This window comes from Equus quagga, chromosome 16 (assembly GCF_021613505.1).
Source record: "Equus quagga isolate Etosha38 chromosome 16, UCLA_HA_Equagga_1.0, whole genome shotgun sequence".
In the NCBI taxonomy this organism is placed as follows: domain Eukaryota; kingdom Metazoa; phylum Chordata; class Mammalia; order Perissodactyla; family Equidae; genus Equus; species Equus quagga.
The window spans coordinates 41,077,063-41,096,973 of record NC_060282.1 but is presented as its reverse complement, the minus strand read 5'-3'; the positions used below and the strand labels follow the sequence as shown (position 1 = coordinate 41,096,973).

Sequence of the window (19,911 nt, the reverse complement as noted above, 5' to 3'; positions counted from 1 at the left end):
TTGAGGCTTGAGGCATTTATTTAAAAATATATTCATATATACATCCACTTGATATTATTACATTTTAACATTCATCAAAAATTAAAGAGTTTTTAAGAATTTTTCAAAGTCCCGTACTGAGGCTTTGGCAATCTCTTCACAAAATATTTCATCAGGCATAGATACCAGTTTGTCCAAAGAGATATAGTTAGGTTTTGCTGGATCATACTGTGCTCTTCCTAAATAGGTAAGAAACAAATGTCTTTCTTTGACTTTAAACAACCTTGTATTAAATATCTAGAAAAGAAAAAAAAAAAGTTTTAAAAAAAACATCGTGCACTGAAAGATGATTAGAATGTTTATTTGGCTAAAAATTTTAATAGGCTAACAATTACAAAGTATTCACCACATGCTCAGTAACTATGATAAATGCCACAGGGTTTAAATCCTATGGGTTCTGCTAAGAAGTTATTATTAAAAAGGGACTCAAAACTAACCAACATAACAATTATAAAATAATTAAGGACTACACTGTAGGCAAAGAACACTGACTAATCCAGAGAGAGAGGGGAGAGGCTGTTACAGCAAATCCTCAGGCGCCCCTCCAAGCCTACTTAACCAGAAGCTTTGAGGGGGGACCCCACAAGTCCCCCAGGTGATTCTGACGCCTGCCAAGTTTGAGAACCAAAGTTGGAGATCAACATCTATGGCATCAAAATATTTATAAGATTTCATACGCTGTGAAGCTTCCATACTTTTTTTTAAATTCCTGCTGCTGCCTCTCTCTGACTAGTATCAACATGAAGTGAACCTGGCCACTAGGGGAGCAATTAGGGAAAGTACGTTTTACCTGTCTCGGAGGTAAAACTCCCAAGGAGGAGAGTGAGTGCCAGCAACTTTAAAAAGGAAGCAGGCTGAGTCCCTACAGCCAGCCACAAGACAGAAGGAAGAAGTGGGAGACCTGGCCACACTTGAAATAGAGCCCTGAAGCAGAAGAGACATCTGTGAGGCTCCCTGGCAAGGCCCAAGTGAACTGCATTCAGTACTAATTCTCAGTTTCTTCCCTTGGCTGTATTTCAGAGGCATTGGGAACACCTGACAGGGCACATGACCTCTAGGAGCCTTTCCTATGTTTGAGTAGAAACAAAATAATAAGAGATCATTTGGAGAGGACATTTTGAAAACCAATTGTTGAAAACTAAAGTTCTTTGAAAACAGTGACCAAAAAAAGAATAATGTGCTAACTCAACATACGATTGGCTTTCTGTGGGAACAAAACATCTTTTTCTCTCTCTGCAAAAACAAATTACATGCTGTTCTGCCTTCATTTTGGCAACTAAATTTCCATTACTACATTATTACTTCTCATAAAGATGTAAAAAGCTTTTAGACGTATTTCTTTAGAAGTATGCCTATGCAATAACTCTTGGCTTAGAAAAGTATCATACAACCTACAGACAAGACCACAAATGACTCAGAAGCTCCCAAACTATTATTAATTTCCTAAATATAATAATACTGAGAAGCATTTATACAGCTTATGATATTATATTACTTCTCCAATGGTTCAAAGTGACTTTATTACCAGAGATTTGTGTGCTCTTTTAAGTCCAAATACCAAAGCTCAGATTGAGTTTTTCTTTTTTCGTTTGTTTCTTGACCACAAGGGGCCATTTTGCCATTGTCAGAAAAATTTCATCCTGTTAATGATCCATTAAATTCTCAGGGATAAAAAAAACACCCTGGCCTGAGAATTACTGATCCTCTTTTGTCCTAGGGTGGACTCCAGCTCTGCATTCACAGACACCCGCAGTCAGAGGAGAAACAAGGTGTTAGGGGATCCTGAATATAACTTCTTTCCTTAACTAGTGATTTCCTCATGTGCATTACCCTGTTTTTGTTATCCTTTACCTCCCAGGATTGCTGCTTTGATGACTAAACTAGCCAGTTCTTAAGTTATAATTGTTTCCCTCTTTTTAATTAATCATAAACATGTGCCAACCAGAACTGCTATTTGCCTGAGAAAATTAGTTTCACACCACTGAATTTTTCAAGCACCAGCCAAAAATTTAAAGTCTGTATCAGTTTCCTGGCAGTCCTACTGTCAGTTAATGTATTTTTCCATTAATGAGTTGTATTTTTCAGGAATACTACCCAGACTCCTAGGAGTCAGAGAATCTCCATACGGAAGCTACAGTTCTACCACAGACTTCCCAGAAGCTAGGGTTTGGGGTGCCTAAAATCTGTGATTTTAAACAAGTGATTTTGATGCATCTGGTCAAGTTTATAGTTTCCTCTATTTGGAAAGTTTCTGTCCATCTTTGAGACCCCACTCATCCTACTGATAAGTCAAATTTCACTTAGAGTGGCAGCATATCCTAGTTGAGAACATGGGTTTTTAAGCTCAACTGCCAGAGTTCTGACCCTGGTCTGCCCCGTGTAACCAGGGGAACCTTGGACAAGTTACTCAATCTCTTTATGCTTACTCTCTTCATTTGTAAAATAGGGATAATAACAGTACCAACCTCATATAGTTGTTGTGAAGATTAAATGAATTAATACAAGGAAGTGAAGACAGAGCTGGCACATAGTAAGCACTCAATAGCTGTTATTATTTTTACAGATTTTCCTACCTCTTCTAAATTAACTAGCTCTATAAGACATCTGGTTAAGACTCTAACATTATATAAAGCAATTACATTTTTAAAACCTTCCTTCCACACCAGATTACAAGTTCCACAAGAAAGACCATGTCTGACTGATTTTTGTATCCCTAAATCAGACTCTCCTATCATGCTCTACTGTCACTGAATTATCTACCAACCCAGGGGAAAACTAATTTTTATGCTTTTAGTTAAAGATTACTTACTTTACAACTGTTCTATAAGCCAAATTTGCACCACTGCAGGCTTCTAACATTTTATAATGAATATATATGCATTTGATGAAACAGAAAAATTCTCTATAAAGGGACTATTCACAGTGAAGTATGACAGGTAAATAATGCTATTTGTAAAGGAAGTGTACCAAAAGCCATCTAGTTCTGAGAGTTATATTAAAGTCATATTTCTTTTGCCCATTTTTACATCAAGAATGTAAGCACATGGAGTAGAGGGATCACTTTAATGAAATTTGATCTTTCACTTATCCAGTGAATACTTACCAAGGGTCTGTCTATTCACATGGCCAACAGCAAAGAAGGATGGCATCCTTTGTTCAACACGTATTTATCTAGGGCCTACGAACTGCCCAGTATAGTTCCAGGCACTGGGATTTCAGCAGGGTATAAACCCGACAAGATCTCTGCTTTCAAAGAGCAAATAATGTCACTCACTAGCTAAAGAACAGGAAAGTCTAATTAGCTTAGAAACTATAATTATGGCTTTGGCATGATGGCAAACTGGAGCTGTTTTATGCTTTGGTAGGAGATCATTACAATATGGCTTAACTAATGGATTTAGATAGACCATAAGTAAAAAGTATATGTAGAATTGAAAGGACCTTTAAAGGCAGTGATCTATTCCAAATTTAAATGGAGAAAAACACAAAGGAGAATACGTTAGATTCCAAAGGACATAACAAGAAATAGGTAAAAACTACAGGGAAGGAGATTCATCACCAGAGATATGCATGTGTGCCTTAGAAGTTGTAAACTTTTCACAAGTGATCCCTCTACTCCATTTGCTAGATGTCTTGATAAAAAGATGGGCAAAATAAAGATGACCTTAATACAACTCTCAGAGCTAGACTGCATTCAGTCCAATTCCTTCATAAATAGCAAGGAACTTTCACAAGTAAACAGCAATATGCACCTAGAGAGCAGCTCCAAATGAAGGGCAATGAGGCTCCTGCAGAGAGTTGTGCACTCCTTACCTGCGGGAACCTGACAATGACGTGGTGAGGAATGCTCATCACATTGTGAACGTAGTCAAAAGTCTCAGTGAGTTTCCTTTTATTTGCAGTTAACATCTTTGGGATTTTGGTGATCATATGTTGAATTTCATTAAGTTTAAAACCTAGCTCAAGATGATAAACCTAAAAGAAAGTAGAATTGTTATGAATCATGAATAGAAATAGTTATTTTGGTATATGCCAGAGGACACATTGATTCTTTTAAAATTTAAAATAAGAACATTAAAATCTAGAGATAAAGCTATGCCAATGCCCTCAAGGGAGCATAGCTTCCTGCTTCGGGGGCAAACTGAATTTCAGACCCTTCTCCTGAGAATGAGCTACTCACAGCATGGTGATCATCATGAAGATCACCAAAAGGAGCTATCATAATTATGAGATAGAATAAAGGTGGACATGGGAGGCCTGGTCAGGTTATCTGTATGGACCCTACACCACACAGACCAGCAGTAAGATTTTCAAAGTGCTTTTTGAGCCTCTGCTCCCAAGCACACTCATATACATGTTATCTGGAAAAACTACATGTCAAATTTCCAGACTGAGATGATAAAACTAAACACCCAAATGTGGGTTAGGTCCTCTGTGTGCATTCATAGAAACCTATGGCTCCCCCATTAATCCATTGCTCTTATCACTCTGCATGCTATCCCCCAACAAGACTGTAAGCTCCATGAGAGCAGGGACTATCTCCCCAGCATGGTGTGTGGGCAGGTGCTCAATAAAAACTTCTTCAACAACTGAATATGAAACACTTTAAGCACCTCAGAAAATAGGTCTTATATAATAATTTCAAATACTACTACAGCTCTGTATACTAACTAGTCAGCTGCCTTGGCTCTACACTATTCTCTCTTGGAGGTAGGACAGTATCGAGTGTCTAGTATGTTCTGTGATAGAACTAGAGCTGGCAACTGGCACAGGTTCTAAGGAGAGCAATGTGCTGGCCACTACTCTCTTCACAGAAGTCTTTTGGATCCAGCCTCCAAAAGGCACCTCCCCGCTACGGAGGAATCTGACATAGACACAGACTCTCATACTGGGCAACAGAAGCAGTTTCCAGGTACCACCCAGATACCTAATCTATTACTCTAGGATTATGGCTATCAATGTCTGCAAGGTAATTTACTCATGTACCATCTGGTCCACATGTGAAAATATTATTAACTAAAATAAACTGCTTGCTAGATATTTATTATATCATTTCCTATGTCCATCATTTTAGAAATAACTTCTTTTATAATCCAGTTTTCTCTAAGATGACAGAAGCAAAATGTATCCCCTTCAGAAGACTTAAACATTTAAAGAAAGAAGCTGATTTCTCAAAAGCCTGAAGTCATTCTACCTTCATATTTTCTTTCACGGGCTCCAGACTTCCAGTTAGCAGCCTTGGGAGACGAACCACCAGATCTCGAGTCTAGAGTCATAAAAGAAATTATCAGTACTACATATGAATATGCAACTATTTTGGAAAATCAAGGCATTACTAGGAATACAAAACCAAAATTTCAAATATGACCTGTCAGAGAAATGCTAGGAATAACAGAAATATACAAACATAATACTGTTTGAGGAAAAACAAATACTGAAAACAAAACTTCAGGAACCAATTTGCTGGAAAATTATATAATGATACAGCTATATGCTTAACCTAGCAGGTAATTCATCTTGTTCAGAAAATACCAGGCATTTATAGAATTCATATGGGCCACACATCCATTAGAAACATGAGATTTAAGTGTTACTAAATGTAGCTGATATGGAAATAGACAATTCTCTCCTTTTCTTTACCTTCTTCACAGTAAGCTGAAGTTCTTTCTGAAAAAATCCCAATCTGTTGTCCAATCTTTCCACTGAAAAACTCAGCAAAAATGGTGCCTTTCTGACCATCTGTGCAATATCTGCCTTACTGAAATTTTTTGATTGTAGATAAGCCACTCTAGAGAAACAAAATATACATACATATGATAAACATTTACTAGTGTCATGCTATTTTCCAAAGTAACAACTGTTTTTAAAAAGGCTCCCACACCAAAAAAAAAGATACGTTAAACATTCTACAATAATGTAATAATGGCCAAAACATGGTTAAAACAAAACAAGCATCCATCCAACTCTAGAATGGTTTCCATTTATACTTGGAAACAGAATATAATTCTGAAATCCACTAACAGATAGATTCCCTTTTCAGTGAATCTGACTTATTACTTGGTAGAAAAAAAATGAAATAGCTTCTGTTTAACAATTTTTTTTGCTAAGAACAGAAAACATACACATTTAAAAAATAAGAGATTCAGAACTTGTTTTACAAAGAAAGATCCTCAAGCATGGCTGAAACTAAGAGAGAAATTATTTTAGTACATATACTGAGTATGTATTTTCATAAATAATTCTTACTATAGTCTTTCAAGATGTTATTCTGTTAACAACTAAGAAATTTCCTAAGTTTGTGGGAACCAAAATAAGATAGTAAAATATAGAAAGTTTGACAATAAAATAACATTATTTTTAAAAATTTATAAACATAGTAAAAAGCAGTTTTATTAAATGCCTAAAATATACCAGAACATTATCTTGTCTAATTCTCACCAGAAAAAACAAGAACAAACCTGTGAGCCAGGTAAATTTTCCATGTTACACTTGAAGAAACATAGATTCAGAGAAGTTAAATGACTTGTCTTAGACCACCAATGACTTAGGCCACCAGATTAATGCCAAAGCTGAGATCTGAACTCAGGCATGCCTACACCTAATGCCAATGATGTTTCTCTACCATATATCAGAACTTATATTTTCTACTCAAATGACTATTACTCCTTTAAAGCAGTCCCTTAGAGGCCATGAGAGAAAAGACTGATAAATTTAACTACATAAAAATTCAAAATGCAAGGCAAAAAAACACCAAAGTCAAAGACAAGTGACAATCTAGGAAAAATATTTATGACATGTCACAGAGAAAGAACTAATTTTGTTAATATACAAAAGAATACTTACAAAAATAAAAGGGCCCAACTAAAAAATGGCAAAGAACAGATATAATTTAAAGAAAAGGAAATGTAAATAGAAATTTGAAATATGGAAAGATCCTCCAAACATCTGATGCTCCAAACGTCATTTCCAAAACAACGAGGCATTAGCTTTATCTATAAAATGAACTGAAACCATAAAATGTGATAGCACCGTATTAGTGAGGATAATAGGGAAATTGGCACTTCTGTACACTACTGGTGGGAGTGTTAACTGGAAAACAACCTATACGCAGGACAATTTGCCAATATCTATTAAAACTGCAATGCACATATCCTTTGACATAGCAATTCTGCTTCTAGAAAACTGTCCTACAGAGATCCACCCATATGTGTGAAATGACGTAGTGTATACAAGGAGAGTCACTGTAGTCTCGTTGTGACAGTAAAGACTGGAAACTGCCACGTGTTTATTAATAGGGGACTAGATAGATCTACAAATGAACTATTCTAGCTTAAAAAGAAAAGGAAGCACCGACAAGAAAGAATCTCCAAGATATAGTTAAAGAAAGAAAGTGGGGTACAGAATGGTATGTGTCAATGCTACCAATTCTATGTATGTGTGTTAACGTATAAGTGTGTACAAAGATATACATATATGCTTGTGTATGATAGAACATTCTTGGGAGGTTGAACAAAAACTTGATAATAGTAGCTGCCTCCAGAGATGAGTCTTGGAAGGTTGATGAGGGACAGGAATAAGTAGGCGAGAAAAAGGATTATTTTTTTTTTTTCATTTTTTTTGGTGGCAGCAAGGGTCAATATCTGATTCAAACATTATCAAGGGGCTGGCCCTGTGGCCAAGTGGTTACGTTCACGTGCTCCGCTTCGGTGGCCCAGGGTTTCACTGGTTCAGATCCTGGGCGCAGACCTAGCACCGCTCATCAGGCTATGCTGCGGCAGTGTCCCACATAGCACAACCAAAAGAACCTACAACTAGAATATACAGCTATGTACTAGGCGGCTTTGAGGAGAAGAAGAAGAAAAGAAAGGAACTTGCTATCCTTCTTTAGTGGGCGGGACATTTTGGAACACACTGGAAAAGGGAGCCTATGTGATGGGCTTAACCCACTTAACCTAAACTGGCCACACAACATTGAGGGGCACCACCAGGGGAAGGGAGAGCAAGAGGAAGAAAAAAAAAACATTATCAAAACTGTTGTCTACATTGTGATCACTTTTCTTCTTCTTCTTTTTTTTTGGTGAGGAAGACTGGCCCTGAACTAACATCTGTTGTCAATCTTCCTCGTTTTTTGCTTGAGGAAGACTGGCCCTGAGCTAATATCTGTGCCAATCTTCCTCTATTTTGTATGTGGGCTGCAGCCACAGCATGACTTGATGACCAGTGCGTAGGTCTGCACCCGGGATCTGAACCTGTGAATCCTGGGACGCCAAAGCAGAGCACGTGAACTTAACCGCTACACCACTGGGCCAGCCCTCATTTTTCTAAGAAAACATTAAGATATAAGGCCCAACCAAAAAAATATTTAAATAATTTAAATGCAGATTATTCATTTGAAAATTCTTAGAAAGAATCAAATAACTTTTTTATACATTTAAAATTTTCCTCATTAAAAAGAAAACAAGTATATAAAATCAGTGTTGTTACAGAAATTCTAGAAAATAAAACTGTTGTATATAGCAGAGCCAGAAGCTAAGTTCAACTAAATAAAGATTATCATATCCTTGCTTCTTCCAGTAGAAGCTTATTTGTCACTGTATATCCTTTTGAGTACATGTGGATAAATTACCTATTAAACAAGTCCAGGTAATTTAAGAAATGTTTCACAGTTTAATTTACCAGTCAGCCAGGCTTAAAAACCATTACACTACGAGAATATCCTTATGATATTATTCCTTAGTCGTCAGGAGCATGTGTGATCTTGAACAAGTAACTTACGCTCCTTTTAAGCTTAAGTTGGCTTCCCAGAATTAAATGTAGGGAGACGATACGGTGTAGTAGCCAGGACTCCGAGTTAGACTAACTGGTTTGAATCCAGCTCTGCCACTTACACTAGTGGTGTAGTATTGGGCAATTATTTAACCTCTTTGTGCTTCCCCTGTAAAATGGGGATACTAATAATAATGGTGCAGTAGGCAGCCTCTGAAATGGCCCCCAGTGATCCCCACCTCCTAGTATGCATGCTTCCTAGCAATAAACCTTGAGCAACTAGGGCGAGTTGGTGTCTGAATCGGAGGGAACAGTGTTCCTGACTAAGGAGGAGCAGAGCTGGATGTGTCAGATTGAGTTTACTAAAATCATTCTTTCTCTTCCTTGTATTGTAATAGCTTATCTACATTAGACCAATCCGTAAGTCTCATGAAGGGAGAGAGCATGTTCATCTTACATGGTTCAAGTCTAGCTCAGTGCCTTGCAGATATAAAAAGGGCTCAAATTGTTCAATTAAGAAATGCAGTTTTTTGTTTTGTTTTCTCTTAATTCAGATTCAAGGCATTAGACTCTGATGGTTCAAGGAACTGCAAAGCTCTCCGAAATGTAGTGAGGCTCAAGGTTAGTGTGAGACTAGTCTGGGGAGAGAAGACTAGAGGCCGAACAGTTAGGAGACTGTTAATCTTCTGTTACTTTACTTACTGTTAGTGCAGTAATCTTCATGTGAAATGATGGCGGCCCAAGGAAAGTATTCACAGTGAAGATTAAGGGAAATGCTTTGACTGATTTGAGAGAGAGAAAAATAGAACTGATAGGCCTTCATGATTAATTAGATGTGGACGCTAAAAGCAGAGAAGCCAAAGTTAATGCCAACATTTCTGATTTGGGCAACAGAGTGAACAGTGCCCCCATTCAGTGAATCTGGAAATACAGAGAAGAAGTGATTTAGGCAAGAGGTGGGGATGATGATGGATTCGAAATGTGAACTTAGGGACAGGGACTCCGTCTTGTTCTCTGAGGTGCTCCCAATGCCTAGCAGGATTCTATCTCACAGATCAATACTATCTCACTGTATTGATTCTCACAGATTCAATAAATTCTTTGAATGTTGAATGAAGTACAAAGATGTTTATGGAAGTGCTATTTAAAGAAGAAAAAAAGGAACAACGAAAATAGCCAACTTACAGAAATGATTAAGCAAATTGTACAATAATTTGCCAAGAAAATGTCAAATGACTACCATCTAAAATGGTCAGAAAAAAACAAAGTTCAGGCTTTCATAACTTTAAGTGCACTCTCAGATAATTCTGCCCCTTTTTAATGGAGTTTTTAAAAAGCTCATTCCAGTTTCTGAAGAGAAACAGTTAAGTACTGACTCAGCAATAAGTTGAAAACAAAAAAAATAATGGGTAGTGAAATAAGAGTTTTAGATAAATATTGATCAAAGGTCCATAACAAGAAAATAACATTCATGTTCATTATCTCAGTAGATCATGTGCAGCTGAGACTTAAAAAATAACTTTCACACACATTTCCTCCATAACTGTTTCTTTGGTTATATGAGAATCATTCTAAAAGCCCTACCTGGTCTTAAGATTTTCAAGGTCTTCAGAGAAAATAGCATAGTTTTTAGTCAGGAATGTTCCCAGTTGGTTATTCTCTATACCCAAATCTTTAAGAAACAGGAGTATTTGCTTAATGTCTTTTTCAAAATCCAGTCTCAGAAGGAGGTTGGCTGCATCTGGCTGTTTTTCTATCTTGGACAAATCCACTCCTATAATAAATTACAAACACTGTTTGAAAATAACTGCTTAGCTCAGTCATTAAACTTGATACAGAGAAACAAGAAATTACTGATGGAGATCAACAACCTATCCATGGGAGAACTGAGATTGGCCAATAGAAACGTCTAAATACTTTTAAACTAAATTGGTTGAAGGAAGAAAAATATAGTGAAAATGTAGTATTTATTTCAAAGCCATGTATAGAAGAAAACAGTGCATTTCGGGCTAAATTTCCACCCAAAACAAATGCACTGTCACCCTGGCCTAGGATCATCATCTTTATCCAAGGTTTCTTGAACACTGTTTGAAGGATGCTTATGAGCCCCTAATGTTCTCCATGGTAATTGCTTGACTGGTAATTCTGCAGGGTAACAAACTCTATGAATAAATTATTTTCTTTGAAGTTAATCATTTTCTTAGTTATAAGCATTATTTTTAAAATATGCTCATAATCCCCTCCATAGGGGGAATAAAAATGACCCTCTGTCTTACTCATTACTCACTGTAATATCCAGGTGTTTACCACAGAGACAAGTACCTTGAAGGAGTTCAAGAAATGTCTGCATGAGAAGGGGGAACATATGCAGCCCTCAGGTACACAACAAAGCAGAAAGTATACACTCTGTAACCTTCACCTATCCTTATAATCTTAGGTGATCTAAGTAAATGAGACGAGGGACAGGAGAGAGAAAGAAGGGGAGAAAGCAAGTTGTTTTTAAGTATTCTTTGGTTATGGATATAATTAGATGTCAACATTAATTAGGCAGGGAATCAAAGTAACCTGTAATTCAAAATTCTCATTAAAACTGAGCATTTAATTCTCTCATTTTTTCCTTTTATCTGATTAAAATAACAAATTAAACAAGGATAGGAAAGGTCTATTCCTTATTTTGAGAATAAACATTCAAAGATAATGTAAAACCAAGTTTAGACTTAAAATTTTCTATTCTTAAAAATATTCTTCTGGTTAAAAACAACTCTCAAACTGATTTCTAGGTGCAACTTTACAGTCTTAAATATAAAAGCAATGAAATAAAAACATTTTTAATGGTGTCCATGACCAGAAAAATAAATAATAATTCCATATACTATTAGAACACGTGCACATATACACAATAAAGACCAGAAACAAATCCAGGATGAACTAAAAATTTAGCATATCAAATAAATGGGCAAAAGATGGACTATTCATTAAAATATAATGGGGCCACTAGCCCCATTATTTGGAAAAAAATTGAGAATTCCTTCTAGTCTATGCAGAAACTGATATATAATAATGTACACCTGAAATTATACAATGTTATAAACCAATATGACCTCAATAAAGTTAAAAAATTTTCTAAAAATTCATTCTATATCTAATACAAAAATTTCAAATTGATTAAAAATTTAAACGTGCACTAACTCTAAAACTACTAGAAGAAAACATAGAATTTAAATACTATTATTTTGACCACATAAAATATAAAACCTATGTATGGCTTTCTGTATAATATATATTTGTATAGAAAAAGGTCTGGAAAGCTTCTCAACAAATTGGTAAGGTGGTTACCTTTGGAAAGTAGAGCTGGAGATGTAGAGAGGGTGAGTTCTTTCTCTTGTGATATTTGTACTTTTAACAACTAGATTTAATTCTTTTGTAATTTAAAAATAATATTCATAGAAAAATAAATAAATTATTGGATAGATGGATAAATAAGATAGAAACTAGTTTCAAAAATCTGTGATAAGTGGGGGAAGGGATGTTTTAAAAATAACATAAAGGGTTCAGACTTTAAATTTAACTAAATATTACAGCTTACATGTGCTGAAGTGCCTTGCTCAGCATGAGCTGTCACACCCTGACTGTGCTGAAACAAAAATCCTGAAAAGCTGCTTTTTAACAGCCGTAGGAGGGCAGAATCTCATCAGGAGAGCACACTGCTGTCAGCACAAATCACTTCAGCTTACTCACAATTTCATTAACTTGAAAAAATAGTCACTGAATGCCTACTGTAGACCAGGCACTTCGGGTAGGCTCCGGGGATATAAAAAATTAATAACGCATGATTCTACCTTCTAGGTGACCACGGTCTAAGTAGGCTTTATCCCAGCAGTCCAGCAACTACAAACATTACCACCATATTCCGTTATGGTTACACGTATTTAGTGTATCAATTAGGGATCTGGCAGGCAACAGAAACTGTCCCAGAAAATTCAAATAAAAAGGACTTCAATAAAAGGACTCTATACACAGGTGTGAGCAGAGTTAAGGGAACAAAGAAGGGCACCCGCCCCAGTCCTAAAGGGACAAGGGAGGAAAAAGTATTACCCGAACTCAGAGGGAGCTGGAAGCTAGAGAGAAAGGACTGCTCAGCAGGAGCAGCTGTGATGGAGTGAGGCAGTTACATGACCCAAAGCAAGGAGGGAACAGGGAAGACATACTCCCACCTGCCCTCCCTCTCCTCCCACTAGCTGATGCTGCCCAGAAGGCAGCTGGCAAAGGAGCCCTAGTGCAGAGAGGTCAGACTCCCGGGATGTAGAACAGGCAGGGAAAGGCAGAAAACAGAGAAGAACCAGGACATTTGAGTCCTCAAAAATACTGTCTGACAATGCAATCGTGGCTCCTCTAAGGCACTGTCATTTCAGTCACTTCTCAGACCAGCATGCAGATGAAGGAATGGCTGAAACATATTCCAAAGCTCTAAGAGTACTGTGAATTATTTAAAGATAAGGACCATGTCTTACGTTTATCTTCTCACCATAGCACTTCTTATCATAAGGCGAGGAAAGCTGTTCCAAAAGGAAGGTGGCTGCCTCCCGTTTGCAGATGTCCTCTGTCTCACTCCCTTGGGCCCAGAGAACACTATGTGTATCTCTTATGTGGGACCTATCACTTTACCTTTCATCCTGCATTCCAGCAGTTATTCTTATGTATGTTTATGCGGATGCTTCTGAAGACTTGAAGCCTTCTTGAGAACAAAGGGCATTCCCTATACATTTGGGTGACTTTCCCAGGGACAGATGAGTAAACAATTCTAATAGTGTTATTAGTGCTAGGATGCAAGTTAGCCGGGGTTGATGTGAGAACCCAGAGGAGGGTCACTCTGTTTGGAGGGTCAGAAAAGACATGTTAGAAGTTACCTGAACTTGAGTTAAGTTCTCCAGTTATCAGAGCTGGCCAACCAAAGGAGGGAAGTGGCAAGTAGTGAAGCTAAAAAGGTAAACAGGGGCCAGACCATGAAGGACTCTGATGCCATGGAGACACTGTGAAGGATCTCAAGTAGGTCACTGACCTAGTCAGATTTGCATTTTAGAAAGAGTACAACATTACCAAGATTATCGGGCAATACTGCTGACAAAAATACTATCAAGTTAGGAAACTCCTAACTTTTCAGCAAAAAATGAGGACCTAAACTAAGGCAGTGACTGGTGAATGAGAAAAGCTGATGGATTTGAGGGATAATCCCTTACCTATCCTGTTCCTCTTGATCCTCCGAGGGAAAAGAGGTTCATTTTCTGGGAAAATCAAGTAAGAGCAGTGCCAGACCCAGAGATAATGGGAAAAGCAGAAGTTTGCAATAAGTTGCTAGACTGAAAATAAGAGGACTAAATAGAAGTTTGCAGTGTGATCCTCTGGCTGCCTTTAACTGTCCATATCCAAGTGCATCCTACATCCTACCAGTCAACAAGCTAAGATAATCACGGAGCAGACCTAGAGAGAAACCATCCAAATCAAGATGACAGCGATCTCCAGGAGGAAGATGAGGAGGTAGTAAAGAAATGGAACTAATATATCGTCTGATAGTGTTAACTGTAGAAAACACCATCCTGAGAGGCCACTGGAAGGTGTGGGAAAATTTAGCTCTAGGAACAACAACAACAAAATAATCAAATAAAAAACAAGGCAATTATTAACTCTGGAAAATGAAAAGTTGTACAGGAAGGAAAACAATTATAGTATACTTCCTGGAGAACAGCGAGCAATATTTAGTCATAATGGCATCACTAATAATTTATCTAAAAATTGTTAATATAACTACATTGGGAGAATTAAAGACAATAGGGGAAAAGAATGTGTGTACATACAAGAGATCAACTGATGTCTAAAACTAATGAACCAAGCAAAAGCACTATAAACAATCAGAGTTTAAATAAACACCTAGAGGTTAAATACAAACAGAGCCATCAAAGGAGACACCTCCAGGAAATGGGATGCAAAGTTGGGAAGAAGCAGGGGGTACAGTTTTTCACTAGAAGTCTTTTCTACACTATTTGTCTTCTACTTATGTATATGTACTACTTTGAGAAAGTTTAAAAATGCTAATTTAGAGGGCAGCACCGTGACACAGTGGTTAAGTTCGCACGTTCCGCTTCGGCGGCCCGGGGTTCGCCAGTTCACATCCTCGGTGCAGACATGGCACCGTTTGGCAAGCCATGCTGTGGTAGGCGTCCCACATATAAAGTAGAAGAAGATGGGCACGGATGTGAGCTCAGGGCCAGTCTTTCTCAGCGAAAAGAGGAGGATTGGCAGCAGTTAGCTTAGGGCTAATCTTCCTCAAAAAAAAAAAAAAAAGAAAAGAAAAAATGCTAATTTAAAAAGGCAAAAAAATAAGTGAAGGGTACACTCAAAAAGTACCTGTAGATTAACTCACTTACCTAGAAGCACTAAGTTCTGCAGAGTCTCAGAATGATCCACATAGTCTCGAAGAGTGAATGAAACTGGGGGCAATGGGGGGGTTGCAATGATCTGCACAGCCTCCTCCTCGGAAATTGGCTGCAGTGGAGACAGCGGAGGCAAATCGTCCAGTCCTTTAAAGCCAGCCACGTGGAAAGAGAGAAGCAAGTTAGCTCTCCATTCTGTACACCGAAAGCTATTTCTACCAAGACAGGCTCTTCCCTACTTTGCTTCTTTTTAAATCTTGGGATCACTTCAGAATTAAACATTTAAGAAGTCCAAATATTTTCTACCTCCTAAGAGGTAAGCTTAAGACTATTAGAGATCAACTACTGTTCCTCCAAAATAAGAAATCTCTTGATAAATTTCTACTCTATAAGGAAGAGTCCTGTACAAAATTCCTTTCCTTTTCTTCACTTTTAATCGGTAAGAATGCTAAAGACCAAGTGACCTTCAAGTACATTTTGAGAAAGAGATTGAGTCTACCATAGCTTGTTAACTTAGCCAAAAGTACAACATATTCTACCAGCCTGAATTGTATGGGTTAAAGTCGTAACATCCTGAAATGTCTTTGTCTTCATCCAATCCCCTCTCATCCAAGTTATCAAATATGTCTTTAAGAAGACTTCCACGATTCTATTTCTACCTCCTGTAGTCATTTGGTAAGTGACCCTCTCTAGTACAGCCTTGATTCTGAGATTTTGTTGTTTTGTTTGTTTTTTCTTAATCAAACACAGTATGGAAGACACTGGGAACTGTAACCTACCTTACTCAGGATTGTGATTTTTCTGTCCTATTTTTTGCCTCTAATCACTACCCTTTCTCATTTCTTATTGCCAGCCTCTCCTCCCTGCCTCCCTCTCTCCAGCTTGCTTTCTTTCATATTCTATTTAACCCAATATTATCTAATTTGCAGTGAAATAATCCTTGCATAGGAATATTCCTACAATAGAAAGCACAGAAGCGAGAGGAATGACTAAAAGGTAACACAAGAGCGCTTCTAGGGGTCATATAACTGTTCTATTTGTTGACTGTGGTGGTTGTTACACAACTAACTGCCTATGTCAAAATTCACAGAACTGTATACCAAAAAAGGAAGATTTTTACTTGACGTAAATGATACTCTAAGAAACCTAATTACCACTAGAAAAAAAATTTTTACAGAATCTAAGTAATAAAGTATTTAGATGCAAACATTATATATATAGGTATAAAATAATCTTATATACACTAACCTACACACTTTTTTTCTTAGTCAGTAAAATAAAGATATAACAGAAGTAAACGATTAGAACTGACATTGTTCTTTTTCTTGCCTGGTACAAAGTATGACTTGAAACGGGCTAACAGAATGTAAACAGGTAGGTTGTTCAAACTACCAGAGTGGGGCAAAGGGGACTTTTTTGAAAGCTCAGAATTACCTTCTAGAGACAGCTCAGAATCAAAGTTGGGTGTCTTTTGTGTCTTCTGCGACTGTTCATTCACGGAAGGAAGCAGAGTGCTTCGGGCAGAATTACTCTCTTGCCTACCGGAGTTGGCCGACTGGCAACCACTCCACATGGAGGAAGTCCTGTAAGTCTTAAATCCCCACTGGAGAAAGAAATTGTCAGAGGACATCTGAGGCTGAGCAGAAAAGCCACACAACAGAGTTTTCCCAGCCCTCTGAGAGCACTGTCTGAGTTGTGGAGCAGTAATGACGCTAATCAATTTAATTGAGTTGAACCATCTGGCTATCTGTTGGGCTGATAGGGCCATTTTTCTTAAAGTAGCCTACAAAGGAAAAATATAATTGTCAAAAATGAGAAACGTACTTTACTTAAATGTTTAAAACAGTATTCAAACAACAAAAAGATAAACTAGAATTTTTTCCTAATTAAAAGGTGTTTAATAAATTTAGATGACAAAGTAGTCAGATATTTCTTAAACACAGGAAAAGCCAAAAACAAGGTAGTCTCAGTTACAAACCGAAAGACAGGAACTTCTAAACTGGAAAAATAAAGATATGCTTTACAATTTACAAGCAAAAAGCAAAATCACTAGTATAAGAAAAACACTTAAAAATCTGCAAATGTTCAAATTACAGCTGAACCCAATAATCTGTTAATTTAATAATTTACAGAAAATAAGGTGATGCAATTCAGTGTTCTTGAAATTTGGTTTGAAGGAGGTTTAAGAAGCAGACTGCTGATCAAAATAACACTGAATTATTCAAATCCATTTTATGTGTATACATTAGACACAAAAAAACAGGAAGACATCTATTTTGTCTTAAATGAATCACTGAAATATTATTATTGCTATCTAGAAGGTTGTTTCTTGCTTATCCTCAGGGCTGAACACAATTGTTTACTTCACAGATAAAGCTGTTCCTCAAAAGGGAATTGAACAAAACAAGTTTTGTCAAATTCTGTTTGACTGCAGAAAAAAAGAGAAAGAAAAGCCTTCAAAAACAAAAAAAGGTCAAAATGAAGTCACAGAAACGCATAAGCAACCAGCAATGAATTCATGTATACTATCACTGAAAAAGCAATTGTTTTTAAAAAGACTTCTTAATCAAGAAAGGCTGTCGTTACTTTAAACTCCAGGAATATGAAGGAATTTTACATTTAGCCAGCTTAAATAAAAAGGTAAATTTGATGTATATAATTTTACTGTAAATAAGATAATCCATATAAAACACAGCATGGAGTCCAGCATATGGAAATGCTCAACAAATGTTAGCCATTATTATTATTGATTACACAACCAAATATAAATGAATTCTGCTGAATTAATTGTTGCATACAACTTTTTGCTTTGGTTTTTCTCCATACTGGAATTCAGCTTGTTTTATGTTCTGAATTAGGCCAAATTCTTTAGGGTCTAACCTCCTCTTGGAGATATGTAGCTTAGGGAGCCTCCTGAAAGAGATTTATAAAAGTGGAAGTCTCACTGTTATTCTGAACTGATTTTAGAAAGGCAATAGGTATTCACAATAGTTTCGTGGGATAGGTGATTTTTGTTAAATTTTGGTAGAAAATGAGCCTCCAAATCTGTCAAGTTTTCCCTCAAACCTACAACATTCATTCTCTGCACACCAAAGTCACAGGTCACTAAATTGGAAGCCAGAAAACCTCAGTTATGCTACCTTGACAAGACTAAGTTTCTTGCGTGGGCTAGCACAATGACTGGCCCACGATGGGGCTTCAATAACCATTCCTTAAATAACCATTTTTTAAAAAGGTTACGGGTACAATTAGATAATTCCTAAGGTCCCTATCGGCTCCAAAACGTTTTGACTTCTAAGTTCATCTAGCATTTTGTCGTACTTCAAAGCAAACTCCTGAAATCCCAAATTCACTCTGAAGCTTTTCCAGGCTCAATACTCCTCCCACATCAGACAGATTGCCTTTGGAATTCAATCCATATTCATTAAAAGACTTTTATGCATACAACTGTTTATCCTTGTATTTTTATTTACAAGCGCACTATCTTCTCTGCATCACCATTTCATTGCTGTGTATACCTCTTAACAACTGGTTAACGGTTCGTTCACGAAAGCACGGCTGGGTCTCATCTCTGGATCCACCCACTCAGTAACTATTCCCCCTTAGCCCAGAGCCTTGCACTGCCCCAAAGTTTGTAGGACGGAAACGATTCCATTGCAACAATGGTTAACTTATTTGCCTACACGGTATTCAAAAGCGGGTTAGGTATGCACAGATGTGTATAGAAGCCCTACGTAGTGATGTCTTCTAACACGACTCTTTCATCAGGAAGATAAAAGAAAAAAGTCTTAATTCATAAGTCCATTAAAATGTCATATACCAGTTCTCAACTGTGTGCTTTACTACTTGGCTAGGAATATGAATTAACATTGAAATACTGTTTTTCGAGAGTTCAAGATTTCTACCTCTGTACGGCTGATAAATGAAAGCAGGAGCTGAAAAGGGGGTGGGAGGATGGCTTCGTAATAAGGGGCCTCTCATCTACCGCTCGCCGCCCTCCCGAGGCCAGTTTACTCCATTTCAGTTCCCCACACGGAACTTCCGCAGGAAGACAGCTGACACGGCGGACCTCCTTCCGCGTCCTCCGCAAAGCGCGCTAATAAACCCGCGGGGTCGCGTTTCCGTCTCGTCAGTCAGGGAAAAAATAAAACAAAATGAGTCACCCCGATTGGACCGCGAAGACCGAAAGGCCATGAGGCTCGGGGGAGCGGCCTGGACGCAGGTGGACGCGGACCCGAACCCCAGTCGCGAGCGCGCCCCCCGCGCTCCGGCGGCTCCGGCTTTACCTGTGGCGAGGCCTGTGCCTGGCGGTCTCTCTCGCGGCAGCTGCGGGGCTGACACGCCCGCGCGGAGTGTCCGGCCGCGCTGCACAGCCGCTCGTCTGCCGGCCCGGCCGGCGCGGCGGCGCTTCCTAGCCCACGTGGGCTGCGGCCGGAGTGGGCGAGACCATCTGCGGGGCCGCGCGGGAGGAGACAGGGCGGCTTGCGGCGGAAAGAGCAGGCCAGGGGGCACGGCTTCGCTTCTCCTGCTTGCCGCTTCCCTCAGACCTCGTCCTCTTGGCATCTAAAGACACCGTGAGACCATAGAGAGTCCTCTCCCAGGACGCCAACTAGGGCACGGCCGGCGGCGTCGCCTGCCCGAGGCCGCGTTGGTGGCGCCGCAACCCCGCCTTCCCGCG

General features: G+C 38.3%; 1 protein-coding gene across 4 annotated transcripts; it reads right to left on the bottom strand.

Annotated features, from left to right (window-relative positions):
• MTERF3 (mitochondrial transcription termination factor 3) lies at positions 1-19,671 on the bottom strand. Of its 4 annotated transcripts, XM_046641879.1 has the most exons (9): positions 19,520-19,671; positions 16,668-17,016; positions 15,228-15,380; positions 10,390-10,579; positions 5,680-5,827; positions 5,234-5,305; positions 3,853-4,014; positions 830-963; positions 1-276 (listed from the first exon to the last, which is right to left on the bottom strand). In XM_046641879.1, exons 2-9 carry the CDS (start codon positions 16,999-17,001, stop codon positions 219-221), a joined length of 1,251 nt encoding a protein of 416 aa, XP_046497835.1. In that variant the 5' UTR covers positions 17,002-17,016; positions 19,520-19,671; the 3' UTR covers positions 1-218. The 4 variants fall into 4 exon arrangements, with proteins under 4 accessions (XP_046497835.1, XP_046497833.1, XP_046497836.1 ...); XM_046641877.1 differs by lacking the exon at positions 830-963 and having other exon boundaries at positions 19,520-19,669; XM_046641880.1 differs by lacking the exon at positions 830-963 and having other exon boundaries at positions 16,668-16,836; positions 19,520-19,612.
• Between the last annotated feature and the right edge of the window lie 240 nt (positions 19,672-19,911).

What these genes read in the sequence shown, in the direction of transcription:
- MTERF3 (XM_046641877.1), bottom strand. Translation starts at nt 17,001, where the DNA reads ATGGCCCTATCAGCCCAACAGATAGCCAGATGGTTCAACTCAATTAAA. An exon ending in TTCAGCTTACTGTGAAGAAG is followed by an intron (nt 5,306 to 5,679) that starts GTAAAGAAAAGG and finishes TTATGACTCTAG; the next exon opens with ACTCGAGATCTGGTGGTTCG. An exon ending in TCATTGTCAGGTTCCCGCAG is followed by an intron (nt 277 to 3,852) that starts GTAAGGAGTGCA and finishes TTTCTTTTCTAG; the next exon opens with ATATTTAATACAAGGTTGTT.